This window comes from Pteropus alecto, unplaced genomic scaffold (genome assembly GCF_000325575.1).
Source record: "Pteropus alecto unplaced genomic scaffold, ASM32557v1 scaffold135, whole genome shotgun sequence".
NCBI classification, from domain to species: Eukaryota; Metazoa; Chordata; class Mammalia; order Chiroptera; family Pteropodidae; genus Pteropus; species Pteropus alecto.
The window spans coordinates 3,570,240-3,588,261 of record NW_006438076.1 but is presented as its reverse complement, the minus strand read 5'-3'; the positions used below and the strand labels follow the sequence as shown (position 1 = coordinate 3,588,261).

Below are 18,022 nucleotides of genomic sequence, written 5' to 3'. Positions count from 1 at the left end.
TGAGTACATATCCTCATTTCCACGTGGTTAGCCAGTTTTAGGCTGGACCCATCTTCTACCTCAAAACGTGCCTTTAATAAACAATACTTCTTATCATTGTTATTGAGTAGAAGTTCATTTCTTCATCAGTGATAAGAGCCGAGGCCTGTGTGTTACTGGAACTCTGATCACTGCAGCGGTATCAGACAGAAGGGGGAGAGGGAGAGAGGTTTGAGATGAGAACAAAGAGGTAGATAGCAACCAAGTTGCGGAAGAGGACCTTGTAAGTCACGTTTAGAATTTGGAGCTTTAACTTAAGGCTATTGGGAAACCTTTGAGAGATTTTAAGCAAGAAAATGACATGATCATATATTTAGTTTTAAAAGATCTTCTGGCTACTTTTTTCAGTAGTTGTTGATGTTTTTGATCCTAGATCTGAGAAGATGGTAGCCTGGACTGAGTTAGTGACAATGGAATTGAAAAGAAGAAATAGATTCAAAAGAAATTTAAGAATTAGAATTGGTAGGACTGGTGGTTGTTTGTATGTGGAAACGAAAGGGAATGAAGAATCACGGGTGTTTCCTTTCTGGTTTGAACAACTGTAAATGTTGATACCATTTACCAGAATATAGCTCAAGAGGAAAAACAGATTTGTGGAGCGGGGGGACTTTTATTTGATTTTTGGACATGTTGAATTTGAGAAGTTAAGTAAAACTGTCTTTGAGGTGTGTGTGTGTGTGTGTGTGTGTGTGTGTGTGTGTGTGTGTGTGTGTAACAAGACTAGGCTTGAGGTGTCGATTTAGTGTTTTCTTCAAGTAGGTGGTAATTTAAACTGGTAGGTGAAATTGAGTGCATGAAGGAATGCCAATGTTAAGTGATGGGTAGAGGCCAGGGAAACAAATAAATATAGCCAGAGAGATGGAAGAATATCAGGAGAATGTGGAGTAAAGGAGGCTAAGAGAAGAAAATGCATGATAGTGGCAGATCCTGTTAAGTGAATTAATAACATAAAGCCTAAAAATTTGTCTAGTAGATTCCATGATATAGCAGTTATTCATGACCTTGGCAACAACATTTTTGGTGGGGAGCTGGGAGTAAGTTCTAGAGTCCAGTGTAGTGATTGTAGTCTAAAAGAGAGGTAAAGAAGCAGAGTATAGACAGCTCATTCCAGAAGTTTGAGAGAGGACAATAGCTAGAGACAGATGAGGAATTTTTAACTCTTCTCTGAATGTTTCTTTTACTTTTCACCTTATTCTAGTTGAAATCCAACTCTCCCCTAAGGACACTGCTTCCTCTTAATGATAGATATTTTCTTTCCCACAGTCTCATTCCCTTGGCTCTGGGAGCGGGCCAGGCATTCTCTTTGCTCTTCACTGTCATTTTCTCCCTTCTTCTCACATTTCTCCTCCTTCATTTCAAATCTTATATTATCAGACTCTACAACCTACTATTCCCTCCTTGTTATTATCAACTTCTAAACCCTAAATTAAAATTCCTGCCACATTGTCACTCTCCAACATAACTCCATGTCATTTTTGTCATGGTTCTTGGTGATTTAAATATGCATCTGGATGATTCTTCCAATATCATCTGGATGACCTCACATTTCCTTGACCTCCTCTCTAGTGATCTTTCTTCAGTCATCCTGCTCCGACCACCAATATATATTTTTTTGGCTTCCTTCTTCTAATATCCAGACTCAAACAATCCTTTGACCCTATCTGGACTTGCAATCCTTTAATTCTATTACCTTTCCCCTAACTCTTATCTGTACCCTTCCTAGTTCCTGAGTTCTATCCTCACAATTTTAAATCCCAAGGTTAGTCACTGTAATACTTCTTTATATTCATCTTCAGCTGCCTTGTCCTATACTCTCTTCATTATACTTGCTGGGCAAAACCTAACCCAAATTTAATCCAGTTTTTACTTACTCTACACTTATACCTGCACAGTTCTTTGCAGCTGGAAAAGAATAGAAAAACAATGTTCACTTTAATTTAGGGTTACTAATCTTGAGTGAGCCCTTAATTCTGCTAGGAAGTCACAATGCATTTCCCCACTTCTTTCACAGCGTTACTCTCCTAAAACACATTTTTATACTTTTCCTTTTCTCTTCAACTTCTAATACTTCTGCCCATCCTCATTCTGAGTTGGTGACAGTATTCCTGTTTCACTGGTAAATAGAAACAATCACAAGACAACTTCCACAAGCTCACACTGCCATCTCCACCCATCTAACTGCCTCTGCTCATATACTTTGTTTTCTCCCCTGTTGCTATTAATAAATTGTCTGCTCCAGATATAAGCCAACTTTTCTCTTGTGCACTAGATCCAGTTCTCTTTTGCCTACTCAGGGACATTGTCTAGCAGTTGTCCTCTCTTCTGCATCATTAATTTTTCCCTCTCTACTGGATCTTTCTCATCAGTATACCAACACACTATTTCTCCCATTTTACTGCCTGATACATAGTAGGCTTAATAAAATGTTTGAATGAATGGATTGACAAAATGGTTGGCTAGACTTAAGCATGTTTAAATAGTTTCAAGACAGATCCAGTTGAAAGGAAGAGGCCGAAAGTCTAAGAGGGAATAAAAGAGTATCTAGATTCCTGGGGAGACAGGAGAGTATGGGCACAAATACAAGAAGAAGGGTGAACATTTGGTGGGAGGAGAGAATGTATAGGAAATGCAAGTAAATTGGCAGATTTGGTAGTGCGAGTTGTGGGAGTTTCCAGTGACCTTATTTTCTTTGTGAAATGGGAGATTATATCATATGCTGAGAAATGAGGTGCTGGAGGGTGGTTTGGGAATTTGACAGGAGTGTAGAAATTTTGAAACAGCCATGGAGAAATGGAGAGAACACTCGAGAGAAACATAGGACTGACTGTCAGTGTTGAGGATCCAGCTGAAGGTAGTAACCATGAATTATAGTGGCATCATTTTCTGCATGACAATTATTTGTGGTAAAGCTTTTCCAGTGGAGCAAGGAATGTTGGATAGAGCAGATTTGTAATGTTCATTGCCGTTATCATAAATTATTTTTTATTTTTCAAAATTTTGACTCTAGCTAGGTCTCTGTCTTCATAGAACACTGTTCTTTTACCATAAATAGTACCATTAAAATTATGGCGTCATACCCCACACTTGGAACACACTTACAAGTCAGGATTTGTGAAATGTGTAATTCGACTAGTGATTCCTAGTAAGTTCATAATGACCACATTTCTCATAAAATCGTGTACAAAGAGCCACTATTTGTCATTTAAGTATTTTGTGTTAAATGAATTTAGATGTAGTTTTACTTCTTCAGGTTGTCAGCTGAGTTAATTTAAAAATATCTGCATAGAAGACTTGAAAGCATTTGTACTTATGGGTTTTTGTTTTGTTTGTTTTGTTTTTTAGGGGCAAAGCGGCCCCGAATCACTTCAGGTGGTATATCAGAGTCACCTAGTGGATTCTCTAAACACATTCAATCCAATTTGGACTTCTCTCCAGTAAACAGTACTTCTAGGTAGGAATAGTTAATAAAGACCAAGTAGTTGTTTAATGTAATATTTACTGTGGAAAGTAATGCATATATGTATATTTTTTTGTTAATAATGAATGCCACTTTTATTGGTGTGAGAATGGTATTGTGATATAAGAAAGACCTGACAGATTTTATTTAAAGATAAATTTTTTTCCCACATCTTAATGCCTCAGTGAAGAAAATGTGAAGTACTCCAGTTCCCAGCCAGAACCACGGACAGGTCTGTCCTTATGGGACACCAGCCCTTCATATATTGATAAACTGGTACAAGGGATCAGTTTTTCTCAGCCCGCATGTCCAGATCATATGCTTCTGAATAGTCAGTTACTTGGCACCCCGGGATCCTCACAGGTAAGAGAATTTAGCTTTTCAAATAAATAACGGAAGCCCTTTATTTTTTATTGTCTTAAAGTCTTTTTTTAATGTATAAATCTTAATAGTATTAACATTAATTTATACAGATTTTTTTTTTTAGGCGAGGTAACCCTTGGTTGACCTCACAGATTGCATGGACCTTGTCAGCTTACAATCCCTTATTTTTTACGTCTATAGCACCTGGTCTTCCTATGTGGTCTCCCATCCAAGTACTAACCAGGCCCGACCCTGCTTAGCTTACAAGATCAGACGGGATCGGGCTTGTTCAGGGTAGCATGGCCGTAGACTATATAGATTTTATTGACAGAATTAGAGGAGACCTTCATGGATAAGAATCTTAAATCACAGAAAACAATTTTCAGATTATATAGCGATGATATAACTGCTTTTGTTAATATCAGATTTATTCTGCTTTTCTTTATTTGACATATAGAACCCCTGGCAGCGCTTGGTCAAAAGAATGACACGATTTTTTACCAAATTGGATGCAGATAAATCTTATCAATGCCTGAAAGAGACTTGCGAGAAATTGGGATATCAATGGAAGAAGAGTTGTATGAATCAGGTATTATTTCATTGATTTTCATTATTTCTTTTCCTGAAGAAAAAATTAAATATTTGATTAAAAAAACTATCATTATCAGTATATTTTAAAAATTTAGTTTAGTTTGAAAAAGAAATAATTAGAATTGAATGAACTTAAGTAGAATGTTTTTTACCTTAAGAAATACTATTTCTTAAAAGATTTCTCTAATTTATTAAAAATATTAAGGCTCAAGTCTGCATTTTCTTAAAAACTGTATGTAAATTCTAACAGTAACAAACAACTCCCTTCTATGAAAGATGAATACATTAACAATCCCACACTTCCTCCATCTCTTCCATTCCCACTTACCAATTTTTATTTGTTATTATAGCATATTTATAACATTGACATTCTAATGTTTTTAGTCTTTTCAAAAATCTTAATATTATGAAAAGCAAATAGAGGAGAATATTTCCTAATGTTAAAGGAGACTAAAGAGGCCTGATAAATAATGTAATTCATGATCTTTCACTAGCGTTAAAGAAAAACAGCTATAAAGCAGCAATCCCCACCCTTTTTGGCACCAGGGACCAATGCTCCTATGAGAATCTAATGCTTGATGACCTGATTTGGAGCTGAGGCAGTGATGCTGGTGCTGGGGAGTGGCTGCAAATACAGATAAAGCTTCGCTCACTTGCCAGCTGCTCACCTCCTGCTCTGTGGCCCCATTCCTAACAGGCCATGGACTGGTAGCGGTCCTTGGACCGGGGGTTGGGGACCCCTGCTATAAAGGATGTTATTAGAACAATTGGGGAAATTTGAATATGGGTTTTATATTAGGTAACATTTTTGTATTTCAGATTTCTTGGATATGATCATAGTATTGTGTTTTGTAGGAGAATGTCTTTGTTCATACAAGAAACATGTTGAAGCGAAGTATATGCTGTCTGTAACTTAGTTTAAAAGCTAAAAAAAAGCAACCAGCTACATAAAGACAAGTTAACATACTTATCTAGGTCAATGAGGCCAGTGAAGGATATAGGATTATTTATTGTACAATTCTTTCAGCTTTTCTGTAGTTTTGTAAGCTTTAAAAATTCAAAATTGGGGGTGAATGTTACTATGCAGAAATCTGAGGCCAGCCTTATATTCCCTTTACTTGCTTAGAAAATTAACTTTTTAAAAATGATTTATTGAGATATTTTTAAGATTTATTGAGATAAAATTTACGTAACAGGAAAATTATCACCTTAAACATTTTAAAGTGTACAATTCAGTAGTTTTTAGTATCATCACAAGGTTGTATAACCATCACCATTTAATTCCAGAACATTTTATTGCCCCCAAAATAAACTTTGCAATTCTCATTCCTCCTTCCTTCATTCCCTGGTAGCCACTAATTTTCTTTCTGTCTCCATGGACTACCTGTTCTCGACATTTCATATAAATGGAATCATATGATATGTGGCCCTTTGTGTCTGTCTTCTTTTACTTAGCATAATGTTTTCAAATAGCATTTATCCTTTTTATGATTGAATAATATTCCATCATATGGATAGACTGCATTTTGTTCGTGCATTTATCTGCTCAAGGACATGAGAGTGTTTCTACCATTTGTCTGTTATGAATAATGAATGCTGCTATGAACATTCTTGTACAGGTTTTTGTGTGAACATATGTGTTTTAGTTTGAAGGGCTATCATAACAAAAACCACAAACTAGGTGGCATAAGCAACAAATTTTCTTACAGTTCTAGAAACTGAAGTCCAAGATCAAGGTGTCTGGTGGGGTTAGTTACCTCTGAGGTCTCTCTCCTTGGCTTTTAGATGGCCACCCTCTTGCTGCCTCCTCATATGGCCTTTCCTCTTGTGCATGCATTCCTGGTATCTGTCTCTCTGAATCCTAATTTTCTTTTCTTACAAAGACACAGTTCAGGTTGTGTTATATCCCACCTAATGGTCTTACTTTAACTTAATTACTTCTTTAAAGGTCCTATCTGCAAATTGAGTCACATTCTAAGGTAGCAGGCAATAGGAGTTCAATATACAAATTTTGAGGGGACACAGCTAAGCCCATAACAACGTTTTCAGTTTCTTAGGTATATAGCTACAAATGGAATTGCTAGTGCATATGGTAACTCTATGTTTAACATATTGGGGAGCTGCTAAATGATTTTCCAAAGCAGCTGTACTATTTTATATTCCCACTAGCAATTTTTCCACACCTTTGCTAACACTTACTATTGTCTGTTTTTTTATTATAGCTTTTCTTGTTTGTGAAGTGTTATTGTGCTTTTGATTTGCATTTCCCTAATGACTAATGATGTTTACCATTTCCTCATATGCTTATTGACCATTTATATATCTTCTTTAGAGAAATATATGTTCAAATTCTTTGACCATATTTTAACTGGGTTGTTTTTCTAATTTTTACTATAGAATTGTAAGAATTCTTTGTATATTCTGGACACTTGACCTTTGTAAGATATCTGATATGTTAATATTTTCTCCCATTATCCCATTTTCACTTTTTGGTGAGTGTCTTATGATTCACAGAATTAAAAAAAATTTTTTTGTTGTTGCTTATGCTCTTGATACCAAACTTTAAAACTTGTCTATTCCAAGATCATGAAGATGTACACTTTTGTTTCCTTCTAACTGTCTTACTAGGATGAGCTCTTATATTTAGGTTTTCCATCTATTTTGATGAAAAGACTAATTGTTGAAAAGTCTATTCTTTCTCCATTGGATGGTCTTGGCACTGTGTTGAAAATAAATTGGCCATAGATGTATGAGTTTATTTCGGGATTCTCAATTCTATTCCATTGATCTATATGTCTTCAATTATTCCAGTACCATACTATTTTGATTACTGTAGCTTTGTGGTAAAATTCGAAATTGGAAAATGTGAATCTTTTTAAATTTTTTTTTTTTTTAAGATTGTTGTGGCTATTTGTGGTCCCTTGCATTTCTGAATTTTAGAGTCAGTTTATCCATTTCTACAAAAAGAAGAAAAGGCCTTTGGAATTTTGTTAGGGATTACATTAAATCTGTAGATTAATTTGGGGAGTATTCCCATTTTAATAATATTGTCTTTCCATTTATTTAATTTCTTCGTAGAATATTTTGTAGTTTTTAGTGTTCAAGTCTTCTACCTTTCTGGGTATTTTTACTACTAAGATTTTATTCTTTTTGATATTATTGTAAATGAAACTTTAAAAAAATTTATTTTCAAAATGTTCACTGCTAGTGTATATATATATGCAACTGATTTTTGTAAATTGAACTTATATCCTGCAAATTTGCTGAGCTCATTTATTAGCTCTGGTAGTTATTTCTGCAGATCATTAGGGTATTCTATATATAAGATCATGTTATGTATTTGCAAATAGAGATAGTTCTCATTTCAATTTCTGATTTTAGTAATTTGAGTCTTTTCTTAATCTGGCTAAAGTTGTGTTAATTTTGTTTATCTTCTCAAAGAACTAACTTTGGTTTTATTGATTTTTCTGGTTTTCTATTCTAGATTTTATTTATTTCTTTATTATTTCTTTTGGATTTTCCTTGCTCTTTTTTTCCCTAATTTTTTAAGATGGAAGCCTAAGTTATTAGAGAGCATTCTTTTTTAATGTAAATGCTTATAAGTATAAATGTCCCTCTGGGCACTCCTGCTTCCCATCAGTTTTAGTATGTTGAGCTTTCAGTTTTGTTCGTATCAAACTATTTTCTAATTTCCCTTGTGATTTTGTCTTTGACCCACTTGTCAATTTATGTATGTTGTTCAATTTCCACATATTTGTGAATTTTCTAAAATTCTGTTATTGGTTTCTAATTGTATTCCATTGTGGTCAGAGAAGACAGTATTATTTCAGTAATTTTAAATTTGTTGAGACTTGTTTTGTTGCCTAACATGTGGTTTATACTTGAGAATGGTCCATATATACTTAAAAAGAATGTATTCTGCTATTGGTGGGTGAAATGTTCTATGCATGTTGGTTAGGTCTTGTATTATAGTGTTATACATATATTTTATTTCCTTGTTTATCTTTGTCTGACTTTTATATTCATTATTGAGGTGGAGAGCTGAATTCTCCAACTGTTACTGCTGAACTAATTTTTTTAGTTTAATTCTGTTACTTTTTACCTCATATATTTTGGACTTTGGATACTAGATAAATATGTTTATAATTGCTGTATCTTTTTCTTGTATTGACCCTTTTAACATTATATAATATCTTTCTTGCAAAAAATAATTTTACTAAAGTCTTCTTTGTTTGATATTAGTATAGCCACTCCAGCTTTGCTTTGGTTATAGTTTGCATGTATTATTTTTTTCCTTTTATTTTCTATATATTTGTATCTTTAATCTAAAACTATCTCTTATGGACAGCATATATTTAGATCGCGTTTTTAAAATCTGTTCTGTCAACCTGAGATGGTATCTCATTGTACTTTTGATTTGCATTTCCCTAATAGCTAGCGGTGTTGAGCATCCTTTCATATGTTTCTTGGATATTTGTCTTGGAAGAAGTGTCTGTTCAGGTCCCCTGCCCATTTTTTGAATGGATTATTTGTTGTTGTTGTTATTGAGTTGTATGAGTTCTTTGTATATTTTGGATATTAGGACCTTATTGGAGGCATTGCTTGCAAATATATTTTCCCATTTGGATGGTGGTCTCTTTACCTTGTTGATGGTTTCTTTTGCTGTGCAGAGCTTTTAGTTTGATTTTCATTCATTTATTTTTGCTCTTCCCTTGCCTGTGAGGTCAAATTCATAAAATCCTTCTTAAGTCCAAGGTCCATGAGTTTAGTCCCTTTGTTCTTTTCCATGCAATTTATTGTTTCAGGTATTATATTCATATCCTTAATCCATTTTGAGTTAATTTTGGTGTGTGGTGATAGACAGCAGTCTAGTTTCATTCCTTTGCAGGTGGCTTTCCAGTTTTCCCAGCACCACTTACTGAAGAGGCTTTCTTTTCTCCACTGTATGTTTTTGGCTATTTCGTTGAAAATTATTTGCCCATATTAACATGGGTTTACTCCTGGACTCTCAATTCTGTTTCACTGGTCTGTGTGTCCCTTTTGCTGTCAATACCATGCTGTATTGATTATTGTTGCTTTGTACTATAGTTTGAAGTCAGGTGGAGTGATGCCTACAGCCTCATTCTTTTTTCTCAGGATGGCTTTGGCAATTCGGGATCTTTTGTGCTTCCATACAAATCTGATGATTTTTTTGTTCTATTTCTTTAAAAAATGCCAATGGGATTTTGACGGAGATTGCATTAAATCTGTATAATGCTTTAGGTAATAAGGTCATTTTAACTGTGTTGATTCTTCCAATCCAAGAATATGGGATATCTTTCCATTTGTTTGTATCTTCTTCAATTTCTTTTAATGTGGTCTTATCAGTTTTCATTATATAGGTCCTTCATGTTTTGTTAGATTTATTCCTAGGTATTCTTTTTGTTGAAATTGCAAAAGGAATTGTTTTTTCCTCTTCTTTTTCTGACACTTCATTATTAGAGTATAAGAATGCTATGGATTTTTTTGAACATTGATTTTGTATCCAGAAACTTGACTGTGTTTGCTTATCGTTTCTAGTAGTGTTCTTGTGAAGTCTTTAGTGTTTTCTATATAGAGAATAGTGATAGTTTGACTTCTTCTTCCTTTCCTATTTTGATGCCTTTTATATCTTTCTATTGTCTGATTCCACTCACTAGGACCTCCATTATTATATTGAATAACAGTGGTGATAGTGGACAGCCTTACCTTGTTGCTGATCTTAGAAGGAAGGTTTTTAGTTTTTCACCATTAAATATAGTGTTGGCTAAGGGTTTATCATATATGGCCTTTATTATGTTAAGGTACTTTCTTTCTGTGTCAATTTTGTTAAGTGTTTTGATCATTTATAGATGCTGTATCTTGTCAAAGGCTTTTTCTGCATCTATTGATATGATCATGATTCTTCTTTTTTAATTTGGTTATTAGGTGTATCACATTAATTGATTTGCGTATGTTGAACCATCCCCATGCTCCTGGGTTGAAGCCCACTTGATCATGGTGTTTACTGCCTATGTTTTCTTCTAGAAGTTTTATGGTTTCGGGTCTAACATGTAAGCCTTTAGTCCATTTGAATCTATTCTTGTATACAATGTAAGAAGGTGGTCCAGTTTCTTTTTATTGCGTGTATCTCCAATTTTCCCAACACCATTTATTGAAGAGACTGTCTTTACCCCAATGTGTATTCTTACCTCCTTTGTCATATATTAAGTGAGCATATAGACGTGGACTTATTTCTGGGCTTTCTATTCTGTGCCATTGATCAATGTATCTGTATTTATGCCAGTACCATGCCATTTTGATTAGCCTTGTAGCGTAGTTTGCTGTCAGATAGTGTGATGCTTCCAACTTCATTCTTCTTTCTCAAGGTTGCTGTGGCTGTTCAGGGTCTTTTATGGTTCCATATAAATTTTAAGATTATTTGTTCTAGCTCTCTAAAAAATGCCATTGGTATTTTGATAAGGATTGCATTGAATGTATAGATTGCTTTGAGTAGTATGGCCATTTTAATAATGTTGATTCTTCCTACCCATGAGCATGATATATGCTTCCATTTATTTGTGTCTCTTCAATTTCTTTTTTCAATGTCTTATATTTTTGAGAACAGGTCTTTTACCTCCTTGGTTAATTTGATTCTCAGGTATTTTATAGTTTTCGATACGATTATAAATGGGATTGTTTTCTTAATTTCTCTTCCTGAAAGTTCATCATTGGTGTATAAAAATGCCACTGACTTTGAATGTTTATTTTGTAACCTGCTACTTTACTGAATTCATTGATCAGTTCTAACAGTTTTTGGTGGAATCTTTAGGGTTCTCTCTAATATAATATCATGTCATCTGCAAATAACAAGAGTTTTACTTCTTCCTTTCCAATTCCGATGCCTTTTATTCCTCTTTCTTGTCTTATTGCTGTGGCTAAAACTTCCAATACAATGTTGAAGAGGAGTGGTGAAAGTAGGCATCCTTATCTTGTTCCTGATTAAAGAAAATGCTTTTAGCCTTTCCCCATTGAGTATGATGTTAGCTGTAGGTTTGTCATGTATGGCCTTTATTATGTTGAGGTATGTTCCCTCTATTCTCACTTTGCTGAGAGTTTTTATAAATGGATACTGGGTTTTGTCGAACGCTTTTTCTGCATCTATTGATATGATCACATGGTTTTTATCTTTCAATCTGTTAATGTGGTGTATCACATTAACTGATTTGCAAGGTCGTACCAACCTTGCATCCCAGGAATAAATCCAACTTGATCATGGTATGTGATATTTTTAATGTATTGCTGAATTCAGTTCGCTAATATTTTGTTGAGGATTTTAGCATCAATATTCATAAGAGATATCAGCCTATAGTTTTCTTTCTTTGTAATGTCTTTGTCTGGTTTTGGAATCAAGGTAATGGTGGCCTCATAAAAGGAGTTAGGGAGGCTTCCCTCTTCTTGAATTTTTTGGAATAGTTTGAGAAGATTATGCGTTAATTCTTTGTTTGGTAAAATTCGCCTATGAAACCATCTGGTCTAGAACTTTTGTTTTGGGGGAATTTTTTGATCCTGATTCTGTTTCATTGGTAGTCATTGGTTGGTTTAGATTTTCTGTTTCTTTTTGACTCAGTCTTGGAAGATTGTATGTTTCTAGGAATGTGTTAATCCAATTTGTTGGCATATAATTGCTCATAATAATTTTTTATGATCCTTTGTATTTCTGTAGAGTTCATAATTATTTCTCCTCTTTAAGTTCTGATTTTATTTATTTGAGTCCTCTCTTTCCTTGATGAGTCTAGTTAAGAGTCTGTATGAACTTTCCTCTTATTACTGCTCTCGCCTCATCAAAAAGTTTTGATATGTTGTGCTACATTATCATTTGTTTCTATGTATCTCTTGATCACTCTTTTTATTTCTTCTCTGACCCAGTCTTCAGTAGCATGTTGTTTAATCTCCATGTATTTTGTAGTTCTTCCCGCTTTTCTTTTTACAGTTGATCTCCAGCTTCAGAGAATATGGTTGGTATGATTTCAACCTTTTATATTTGTGAGGCTATCTCTGTGTCCCTGTATGTGGTCAATCCTTGAGAATGTTCATGTGCCCTAGAGAAGAATATATAAGCAGCTATTTTGGAATGAAAGTCTCTGTAAATGTCCATTTTGTCCAGTTGATCTAATGTGTCATTTAAGGATGTTATTTCCTTATTGATTTTCTGTTTGAATGATCTGTCCATATCTGACAATGAGGTATTTAGGTCCCCTTCTGTGGTAGTGTTTTGGTCAGTTTCTCCCTTTGGTCTGTTAGTAATTGCTTTACATATTTTGGGGCTCCCTGATTGGGAGCATAGATATGAATAAATGTTATGTCTTCTTGGTGCATGATTCTCTTTATCATTATGACATGTCCCTCAGTATCTTTCTTTACCTTTTTATTTTGAAGTCTATTTCATCTGATATTAGTACCGCTACTCCTGCTTTTCTCTGAATGCCATTTTCTTGAAATATCATTTTCCACTCTTTCACTTTGAGTCTGTATTTGTCTTTGGAACTGAGATGTGTCTCCTGGAGGCAGCATATGGTTGGATTTTGTTTTTTGATCCAATCTGCAACTCTGTGTCTTTTCCCTGGTGAGTTCAGTTTATTAACATTCAGGGTGATTATTTAAATATGAGGTTTTCCTATAGCCATTTTATCTTTTGCTTTCTGGTAGCTTGGTGTTTCCATTGATTCCTTGTCCCTTTTTTTCTGTTTTTTAGTTTGGTTGGGTTTTCCCTCTGGTCCTTCGTGTTTTATGTTTTATACTTCATTTCTGCGTCATTGGCGTGTGATTACCATTACGTATACATAGAGGATAATGACATGTATAGTAGTCCATTTTCTTCTGTGTGTGCCTTATCTCTATTCCCCTTTGTGAATTTAGATCTTTGAATCCTCCCCTTTTCTATTGTTGTTGTCTCAGTTTGTCCTTATGTATTCTGAATGTTCATTACTATCTTGTAATAGCAATTTTTTTCTTATTGCTTAAGTTCATAATGCCCTGTTCTTAATAAAGGTTGCACCACTCTGCTTCTCTCTGCCTGCTAGTTGCCTTACTCATAGTTATATTTTTTTTTTTGTCATTTTGTTTCAGGTGAGCTGACTCCTTTCAGTATTTCCTGTAATGCAGACCTCGTAGTGGAGAATCCCCTCAATTTTTGTATGTCTGGAAAGGTCTTTATTTCTCCTTCATATCTAAAGGAGAACTTTGCTGGATACATTATTCTTGGCTGGTAGTTCCTTTCATTTAATAGTTTGAAAATTTGATTCCACTCCTTTCTGGCTTGTAACATTTGTGCTGAGAAGTCTGACAATAATCTAATGGGTTTTCCTTTATAGGTTACTGTCTTCTTTTCCCTGGCTGTCCTGAGAATTCTGTCTTTGTCATTGATTTTTGATGATTTTAATATAATATATCTTGGAGAAGGCCTTTTTGGGTGAAGATAATTGGGTGTTCTGTTGACTTCTTGAATTCCAAGTTCCAGTTCATTCCTTTGATTTGAGGAAATTCTCATCAACTGTTTGTCTGAAAATGCTTTCTAATCCCCATTCCTTTTCCTCCCCTTCGAGAATGCTCATTATTCTTGTTTCCTTTTCTAATGGTATCAACAGTTCTTGTATTTCTCTTTCATTATTTTTCATTCTTCGGTTTCTGCCTTCAATATCACCGATTCTTTCCTCCATTTGGTCAACTCTGTTTACCAAGCTTGCTTTCATTTTCATCTCTTTTACTGTGTTCTTCATCTCCAGAAGTTCTGTTGGATTTTCTTAAGGGTTTCAGTCTCCTTGCCAAAAACTCATTCTACTGATCTAGTTGTTTTTTCAATTCCTGGAATTATTGATAAGAATTATTTTGGATCTCATTCAGTTTTTTCAAAAGTACCATCCCGAATTCTCTGTCACTTAAGTCGCATATTTCTGTGTCTTTAAGCTTATTTTCTGGAGATTTTTCTCTTTCTTTCTGAGCTGGCTTGTCACCTTGGTTGTTCGTGGTGTTTAATGGAACTATTTCTCTGCCTGGGCATTAATGGAAGTACATTCTGCCTTTTTTCCAGAAAGATTTATTATATAAAGGTCTCTCTTTAAGCCTGTTGCTAAGAAGGTTTTTGTTTTTGTTTTTGTTTTTGTTTTTTTGATTACCAATAAGTGGCATCTAAGCCTCTTGGATCCCTGCCTTATATAAAGTATTAATAATGCCTTTTTTTTTCTTATAAATATTTAATCATGCTTGCTATCCTCAGTCTCAGTCCCTGTCAGTATTAGCAACAGTTTCAGTAGTGTTTGCTCAGGCTCTCTTGGGCCTTAGCAGTGTTTGGTCTTGGAAGATATGGGGGTAGGTGTCGTCTGGTTTCGGGATCGGGGCTGCGGTTCAACTTTGCGTTTAGCAGCTTAGACTGGTGATAATCAACTGTCGTTTCCCTGCCATCCCTAATTTTCTACCATACCCACTTCTCTGCTTTCTGCCCTAATCCCTGGTCACTGCCTCTGCATGAAGCTCACAGCTCTCTCGGGCAGGGCTGGTCAGGGAACCCACCGCAACTTCTCCCCTCCCCATTCTCCTGCAGGGAGCTCCAGCTGGGAGAGGCAACTTATTTGTTTCTTACAGTTTACCTCCCTTCTGCGGTTCTGACCTGTGGTAGCTCTTATTTGCAGATCCCTTGCTCAGATGTGCTTGTATGCAGGTCGGGTGTTTTTTGTTGAGTTCAAATGTTCAGCTTATCGTTGTTTCAAGGGGAGAGATCTGGGGACATCTCTCCACCATGCTTCTGATGTCCAGTCTATATAATTGTCTTTTAGATCAGGTAGGAAAAAAAAATAGAAGTTCCAAAAAAAATCCATTACTGTTGTTTTTTGTATTTACTTGTGCAAGTTACCTTTAACAGTGTTCTTTATTTCTTTATGTAAACTTGAGTTTCTATCTAGTGTCCTTCTATTTCAGCCTGTTGGACTTCCTATAGCATTTCTTTTGGGGCAGTTTTAGTAGTTTCAAACTCTCTCAGATTTTAACTGGGACTCTCAATTTTTTTCTTCATTTTTGATGGTAGGTTTGCTGGACATGGAATTCTTGCTTGACAGTTTTTTACTTTCAGCACTTTGAATACGTCATCTCACTGCTTTCTTGCTTCCATGGTTTTTGATGAGAAATCAGGTGTTAATATTATTGAGGATCCTTTGTACATGATGTATCACTTCTCCCTGTCTGTTTTCAAGGTTCTCTCTTTGTCATTGTCTTTTAAAAGTTTGAATATAATGTATCTTGGTGTAGCTCTCTTTAATTTTATCCTACTTTGAGTTTATTTAGGTTCCTGATATGTAAATTGTTTTTCAACAAATTTGGGAAATTTTTGGCTATTGTTTTTTCAAATATTTGTTCTGCCCCTTTCTCTCCTCTCCCTCTGGGCCTCACATTGTGCATAATCTGGGACTCACACTGTGCATATTCTGAGACACTTGATGTTGTCCTGCAGGTCTTTTAATCTTTGTTCTTTTTTCTTCATTTCCTTCTGCTCCTTAGGTATAGTTTCTCTTGATGGCTTTTTTCCCTGTGTATGGGCTATATTTTCTTATTTCTCTGTATGCTTTATCCTTTTTTGTTGAAAACTGGGCATTTCGAATATTATAATGTGACAACTCCAAAAATCAGATTCCCCTCCTTCCCAGGGTTTGTTGTTGATACTTGATGTAATTGTTGATTGTTTAGTGACTTTTCCGATCTAATTTTGTATAGTCTGTACGTGTGTTGTGGTCATGTGTGGCCTGTGAAATCTCTGTTGTTAGATTAGTAGTCAGCTAATAATTGGATAAAGAGTTCTTAATATTCCTGATATTAAAAAAATTTTTCCTAATTTTTGCAGATGGGCCGTGTAAGTGTGTCAAGCATGCCAGTGCTCAGCCAGAGTTTGCAACTGTGCCTTAGACTTCACTTACTGCTTGTGCAATGCCTCATGGCTAGCCAGAGGCAGAATTTAGGGCCTTCTCTGATCTTTCCTGAGTATGTACACTGTCTTGTGCATGAGCGTGGCCTTTTAGATTACCAGGAATATGTAAGGGATTTTCATAGCCTTTATCCCACTTCCCAGCATTTCCTTTTAACCTTCTTGGGTAATCTGTTGTTTGCCCCAACTGTTACACATTACCTCAGTAAGCAGAGGCTAAAGATTTGCCTGTGAATACTTTTGACAGATGCCCCCAGGGTGGCATCTTTGGCACACAACAAGTTCTGTTTACTCAGGCAAAATAGAGGCAAGTGTTCTGAGCGGGTATTCCAGGAAGCCATATCAGCTTAAGACGATTTGTGAATAAAGTGTTCTGCTGACACTTGTACCTGTGTCCGAAATGCAGACTATTATTTTTAAGGCTACCACGGAGCTGAGGAGTGGAAATGAGAATAAAGTAAGTTACAGTGCAAGAAGACTCTGTTCTTACTGAGTTTCATCTGTTTTGAATGAGTGCTCCTGTGGAGTTCCTTACTCCACCATTTTAACTGACATCACTCCCTGATTCACTCTTTCTGCCTGAACCTTGAAGAATTTTCTTTGTCTTTGAAGTGTAATAGCCTAATTCATACGTGTTGGGTATCTTGTATTTTCCAAGAATATATTGTGTTCCACTGTTACGCAATTGTGGTACACCTATGTATTTTTTATAGTCATTCCTCGAAGTGAGAATTATTACAAATGTTCTATAATTTGGGCTGGGCTTAGCTGGGCTAATCTGCAGATCTTGCTTGAGTTTATTCATCCAGCTGTTGTCATTTCATGGCTTTACTGTGGCTGGTGGTCTAAGATGGCCTCATCCACATTTGGGGTCTTGGTGCTGGCCATTGGCTGGCCCTTTCTTTGCAAGTTGCTCATCTAGCCTGAGCCTCTTTACAGATCATAGGAATGTCATAAAACACTGAAAAGTGAAAGTTGCAAGGCCTCTCAGGTCTTTGCCATCTTCCGGATACTACGATAGTTTTCAGCCACAAATCTGACCTCTTTTTCTTTCTTATGTTTTAATAATCTTGTTTTTCCTCTCATTCTGTTTTTATTCTCTTCACATTTTTATTCTTCAATTATTTTTTGTTAAAATACTACTTTATTTTGTTGCTGAGACTCACATAGACATGTTCCCTGCTAATGGAGCTGCATCCTGGTTGCAGTTAGTCTGGTTCAGGCATACACACCTACGAGGAGAGGAAAATCCCTGTCCGTTGGTGCTGCCACTTTTATAGAAGGGCATCTCAAAGTGATACCCAGCAGTACCATTGACCTGAAATTGTAGTTTTTGTTTAGAGTATTCTCTATCCATACGTCTGACTTAACCTTTTTTTTTACTTCCTTAGGTTACTGTATCAACAACTGATAGAAGAAACAATAAACTGATTTTTAAAGTAAATTTAGTAGAAATGGATGAGAAGATCTTGGTTGATTTCCGGCTTTCTAAGGTATGTAGGACAGCTCATTTTTTAAAAAAAAAAAAACTTTGTTTTGCTATTAAAGAAGTATTATATGTTCATTGTAGAAATTTTAAAAATACAAAAAGGTATAAAGAAGAA

The 18,022-nt window shown here is 35.4% G+C and overlaps 1 protein-coding gene and 1 pseudogene across 1 annotated transcript in view; one reads left to right on the top strand and one right to left on the bottom strand.

The window, feature by feature from the left end:
* The window catches only part of CHEK1 (checkpoint kinase 1), a 36,874-nt gene that overhangs the window by 13,012 nt on the left and 5,840 nt on the right, over positions 1-18,022 (top strand). Inside the window, exons 9-12 of the mRNA XM_006915206.3 lie at positions 3,382-3,490; positions 3,682-3,859; positions 4,317-4,448; positions 17,810-17,911. Coding sequence (XP_006915268.1) covers positions 3,382-3,490; positions 3,682-3,859; positions 4,317-4,448; positions 17,810-17,911 — 521 coding nt within the window. The remainder of the gene's footprint in view (positions 1-3,381; positions 3,491-3,681; positions 3,860-4,316; positions 4,449-17,809; positions 17,912-18,022) is intronic.
* LOC112482517 lies at positions 4,052-4,170 on the bottom strand (annotated as a pseudogene).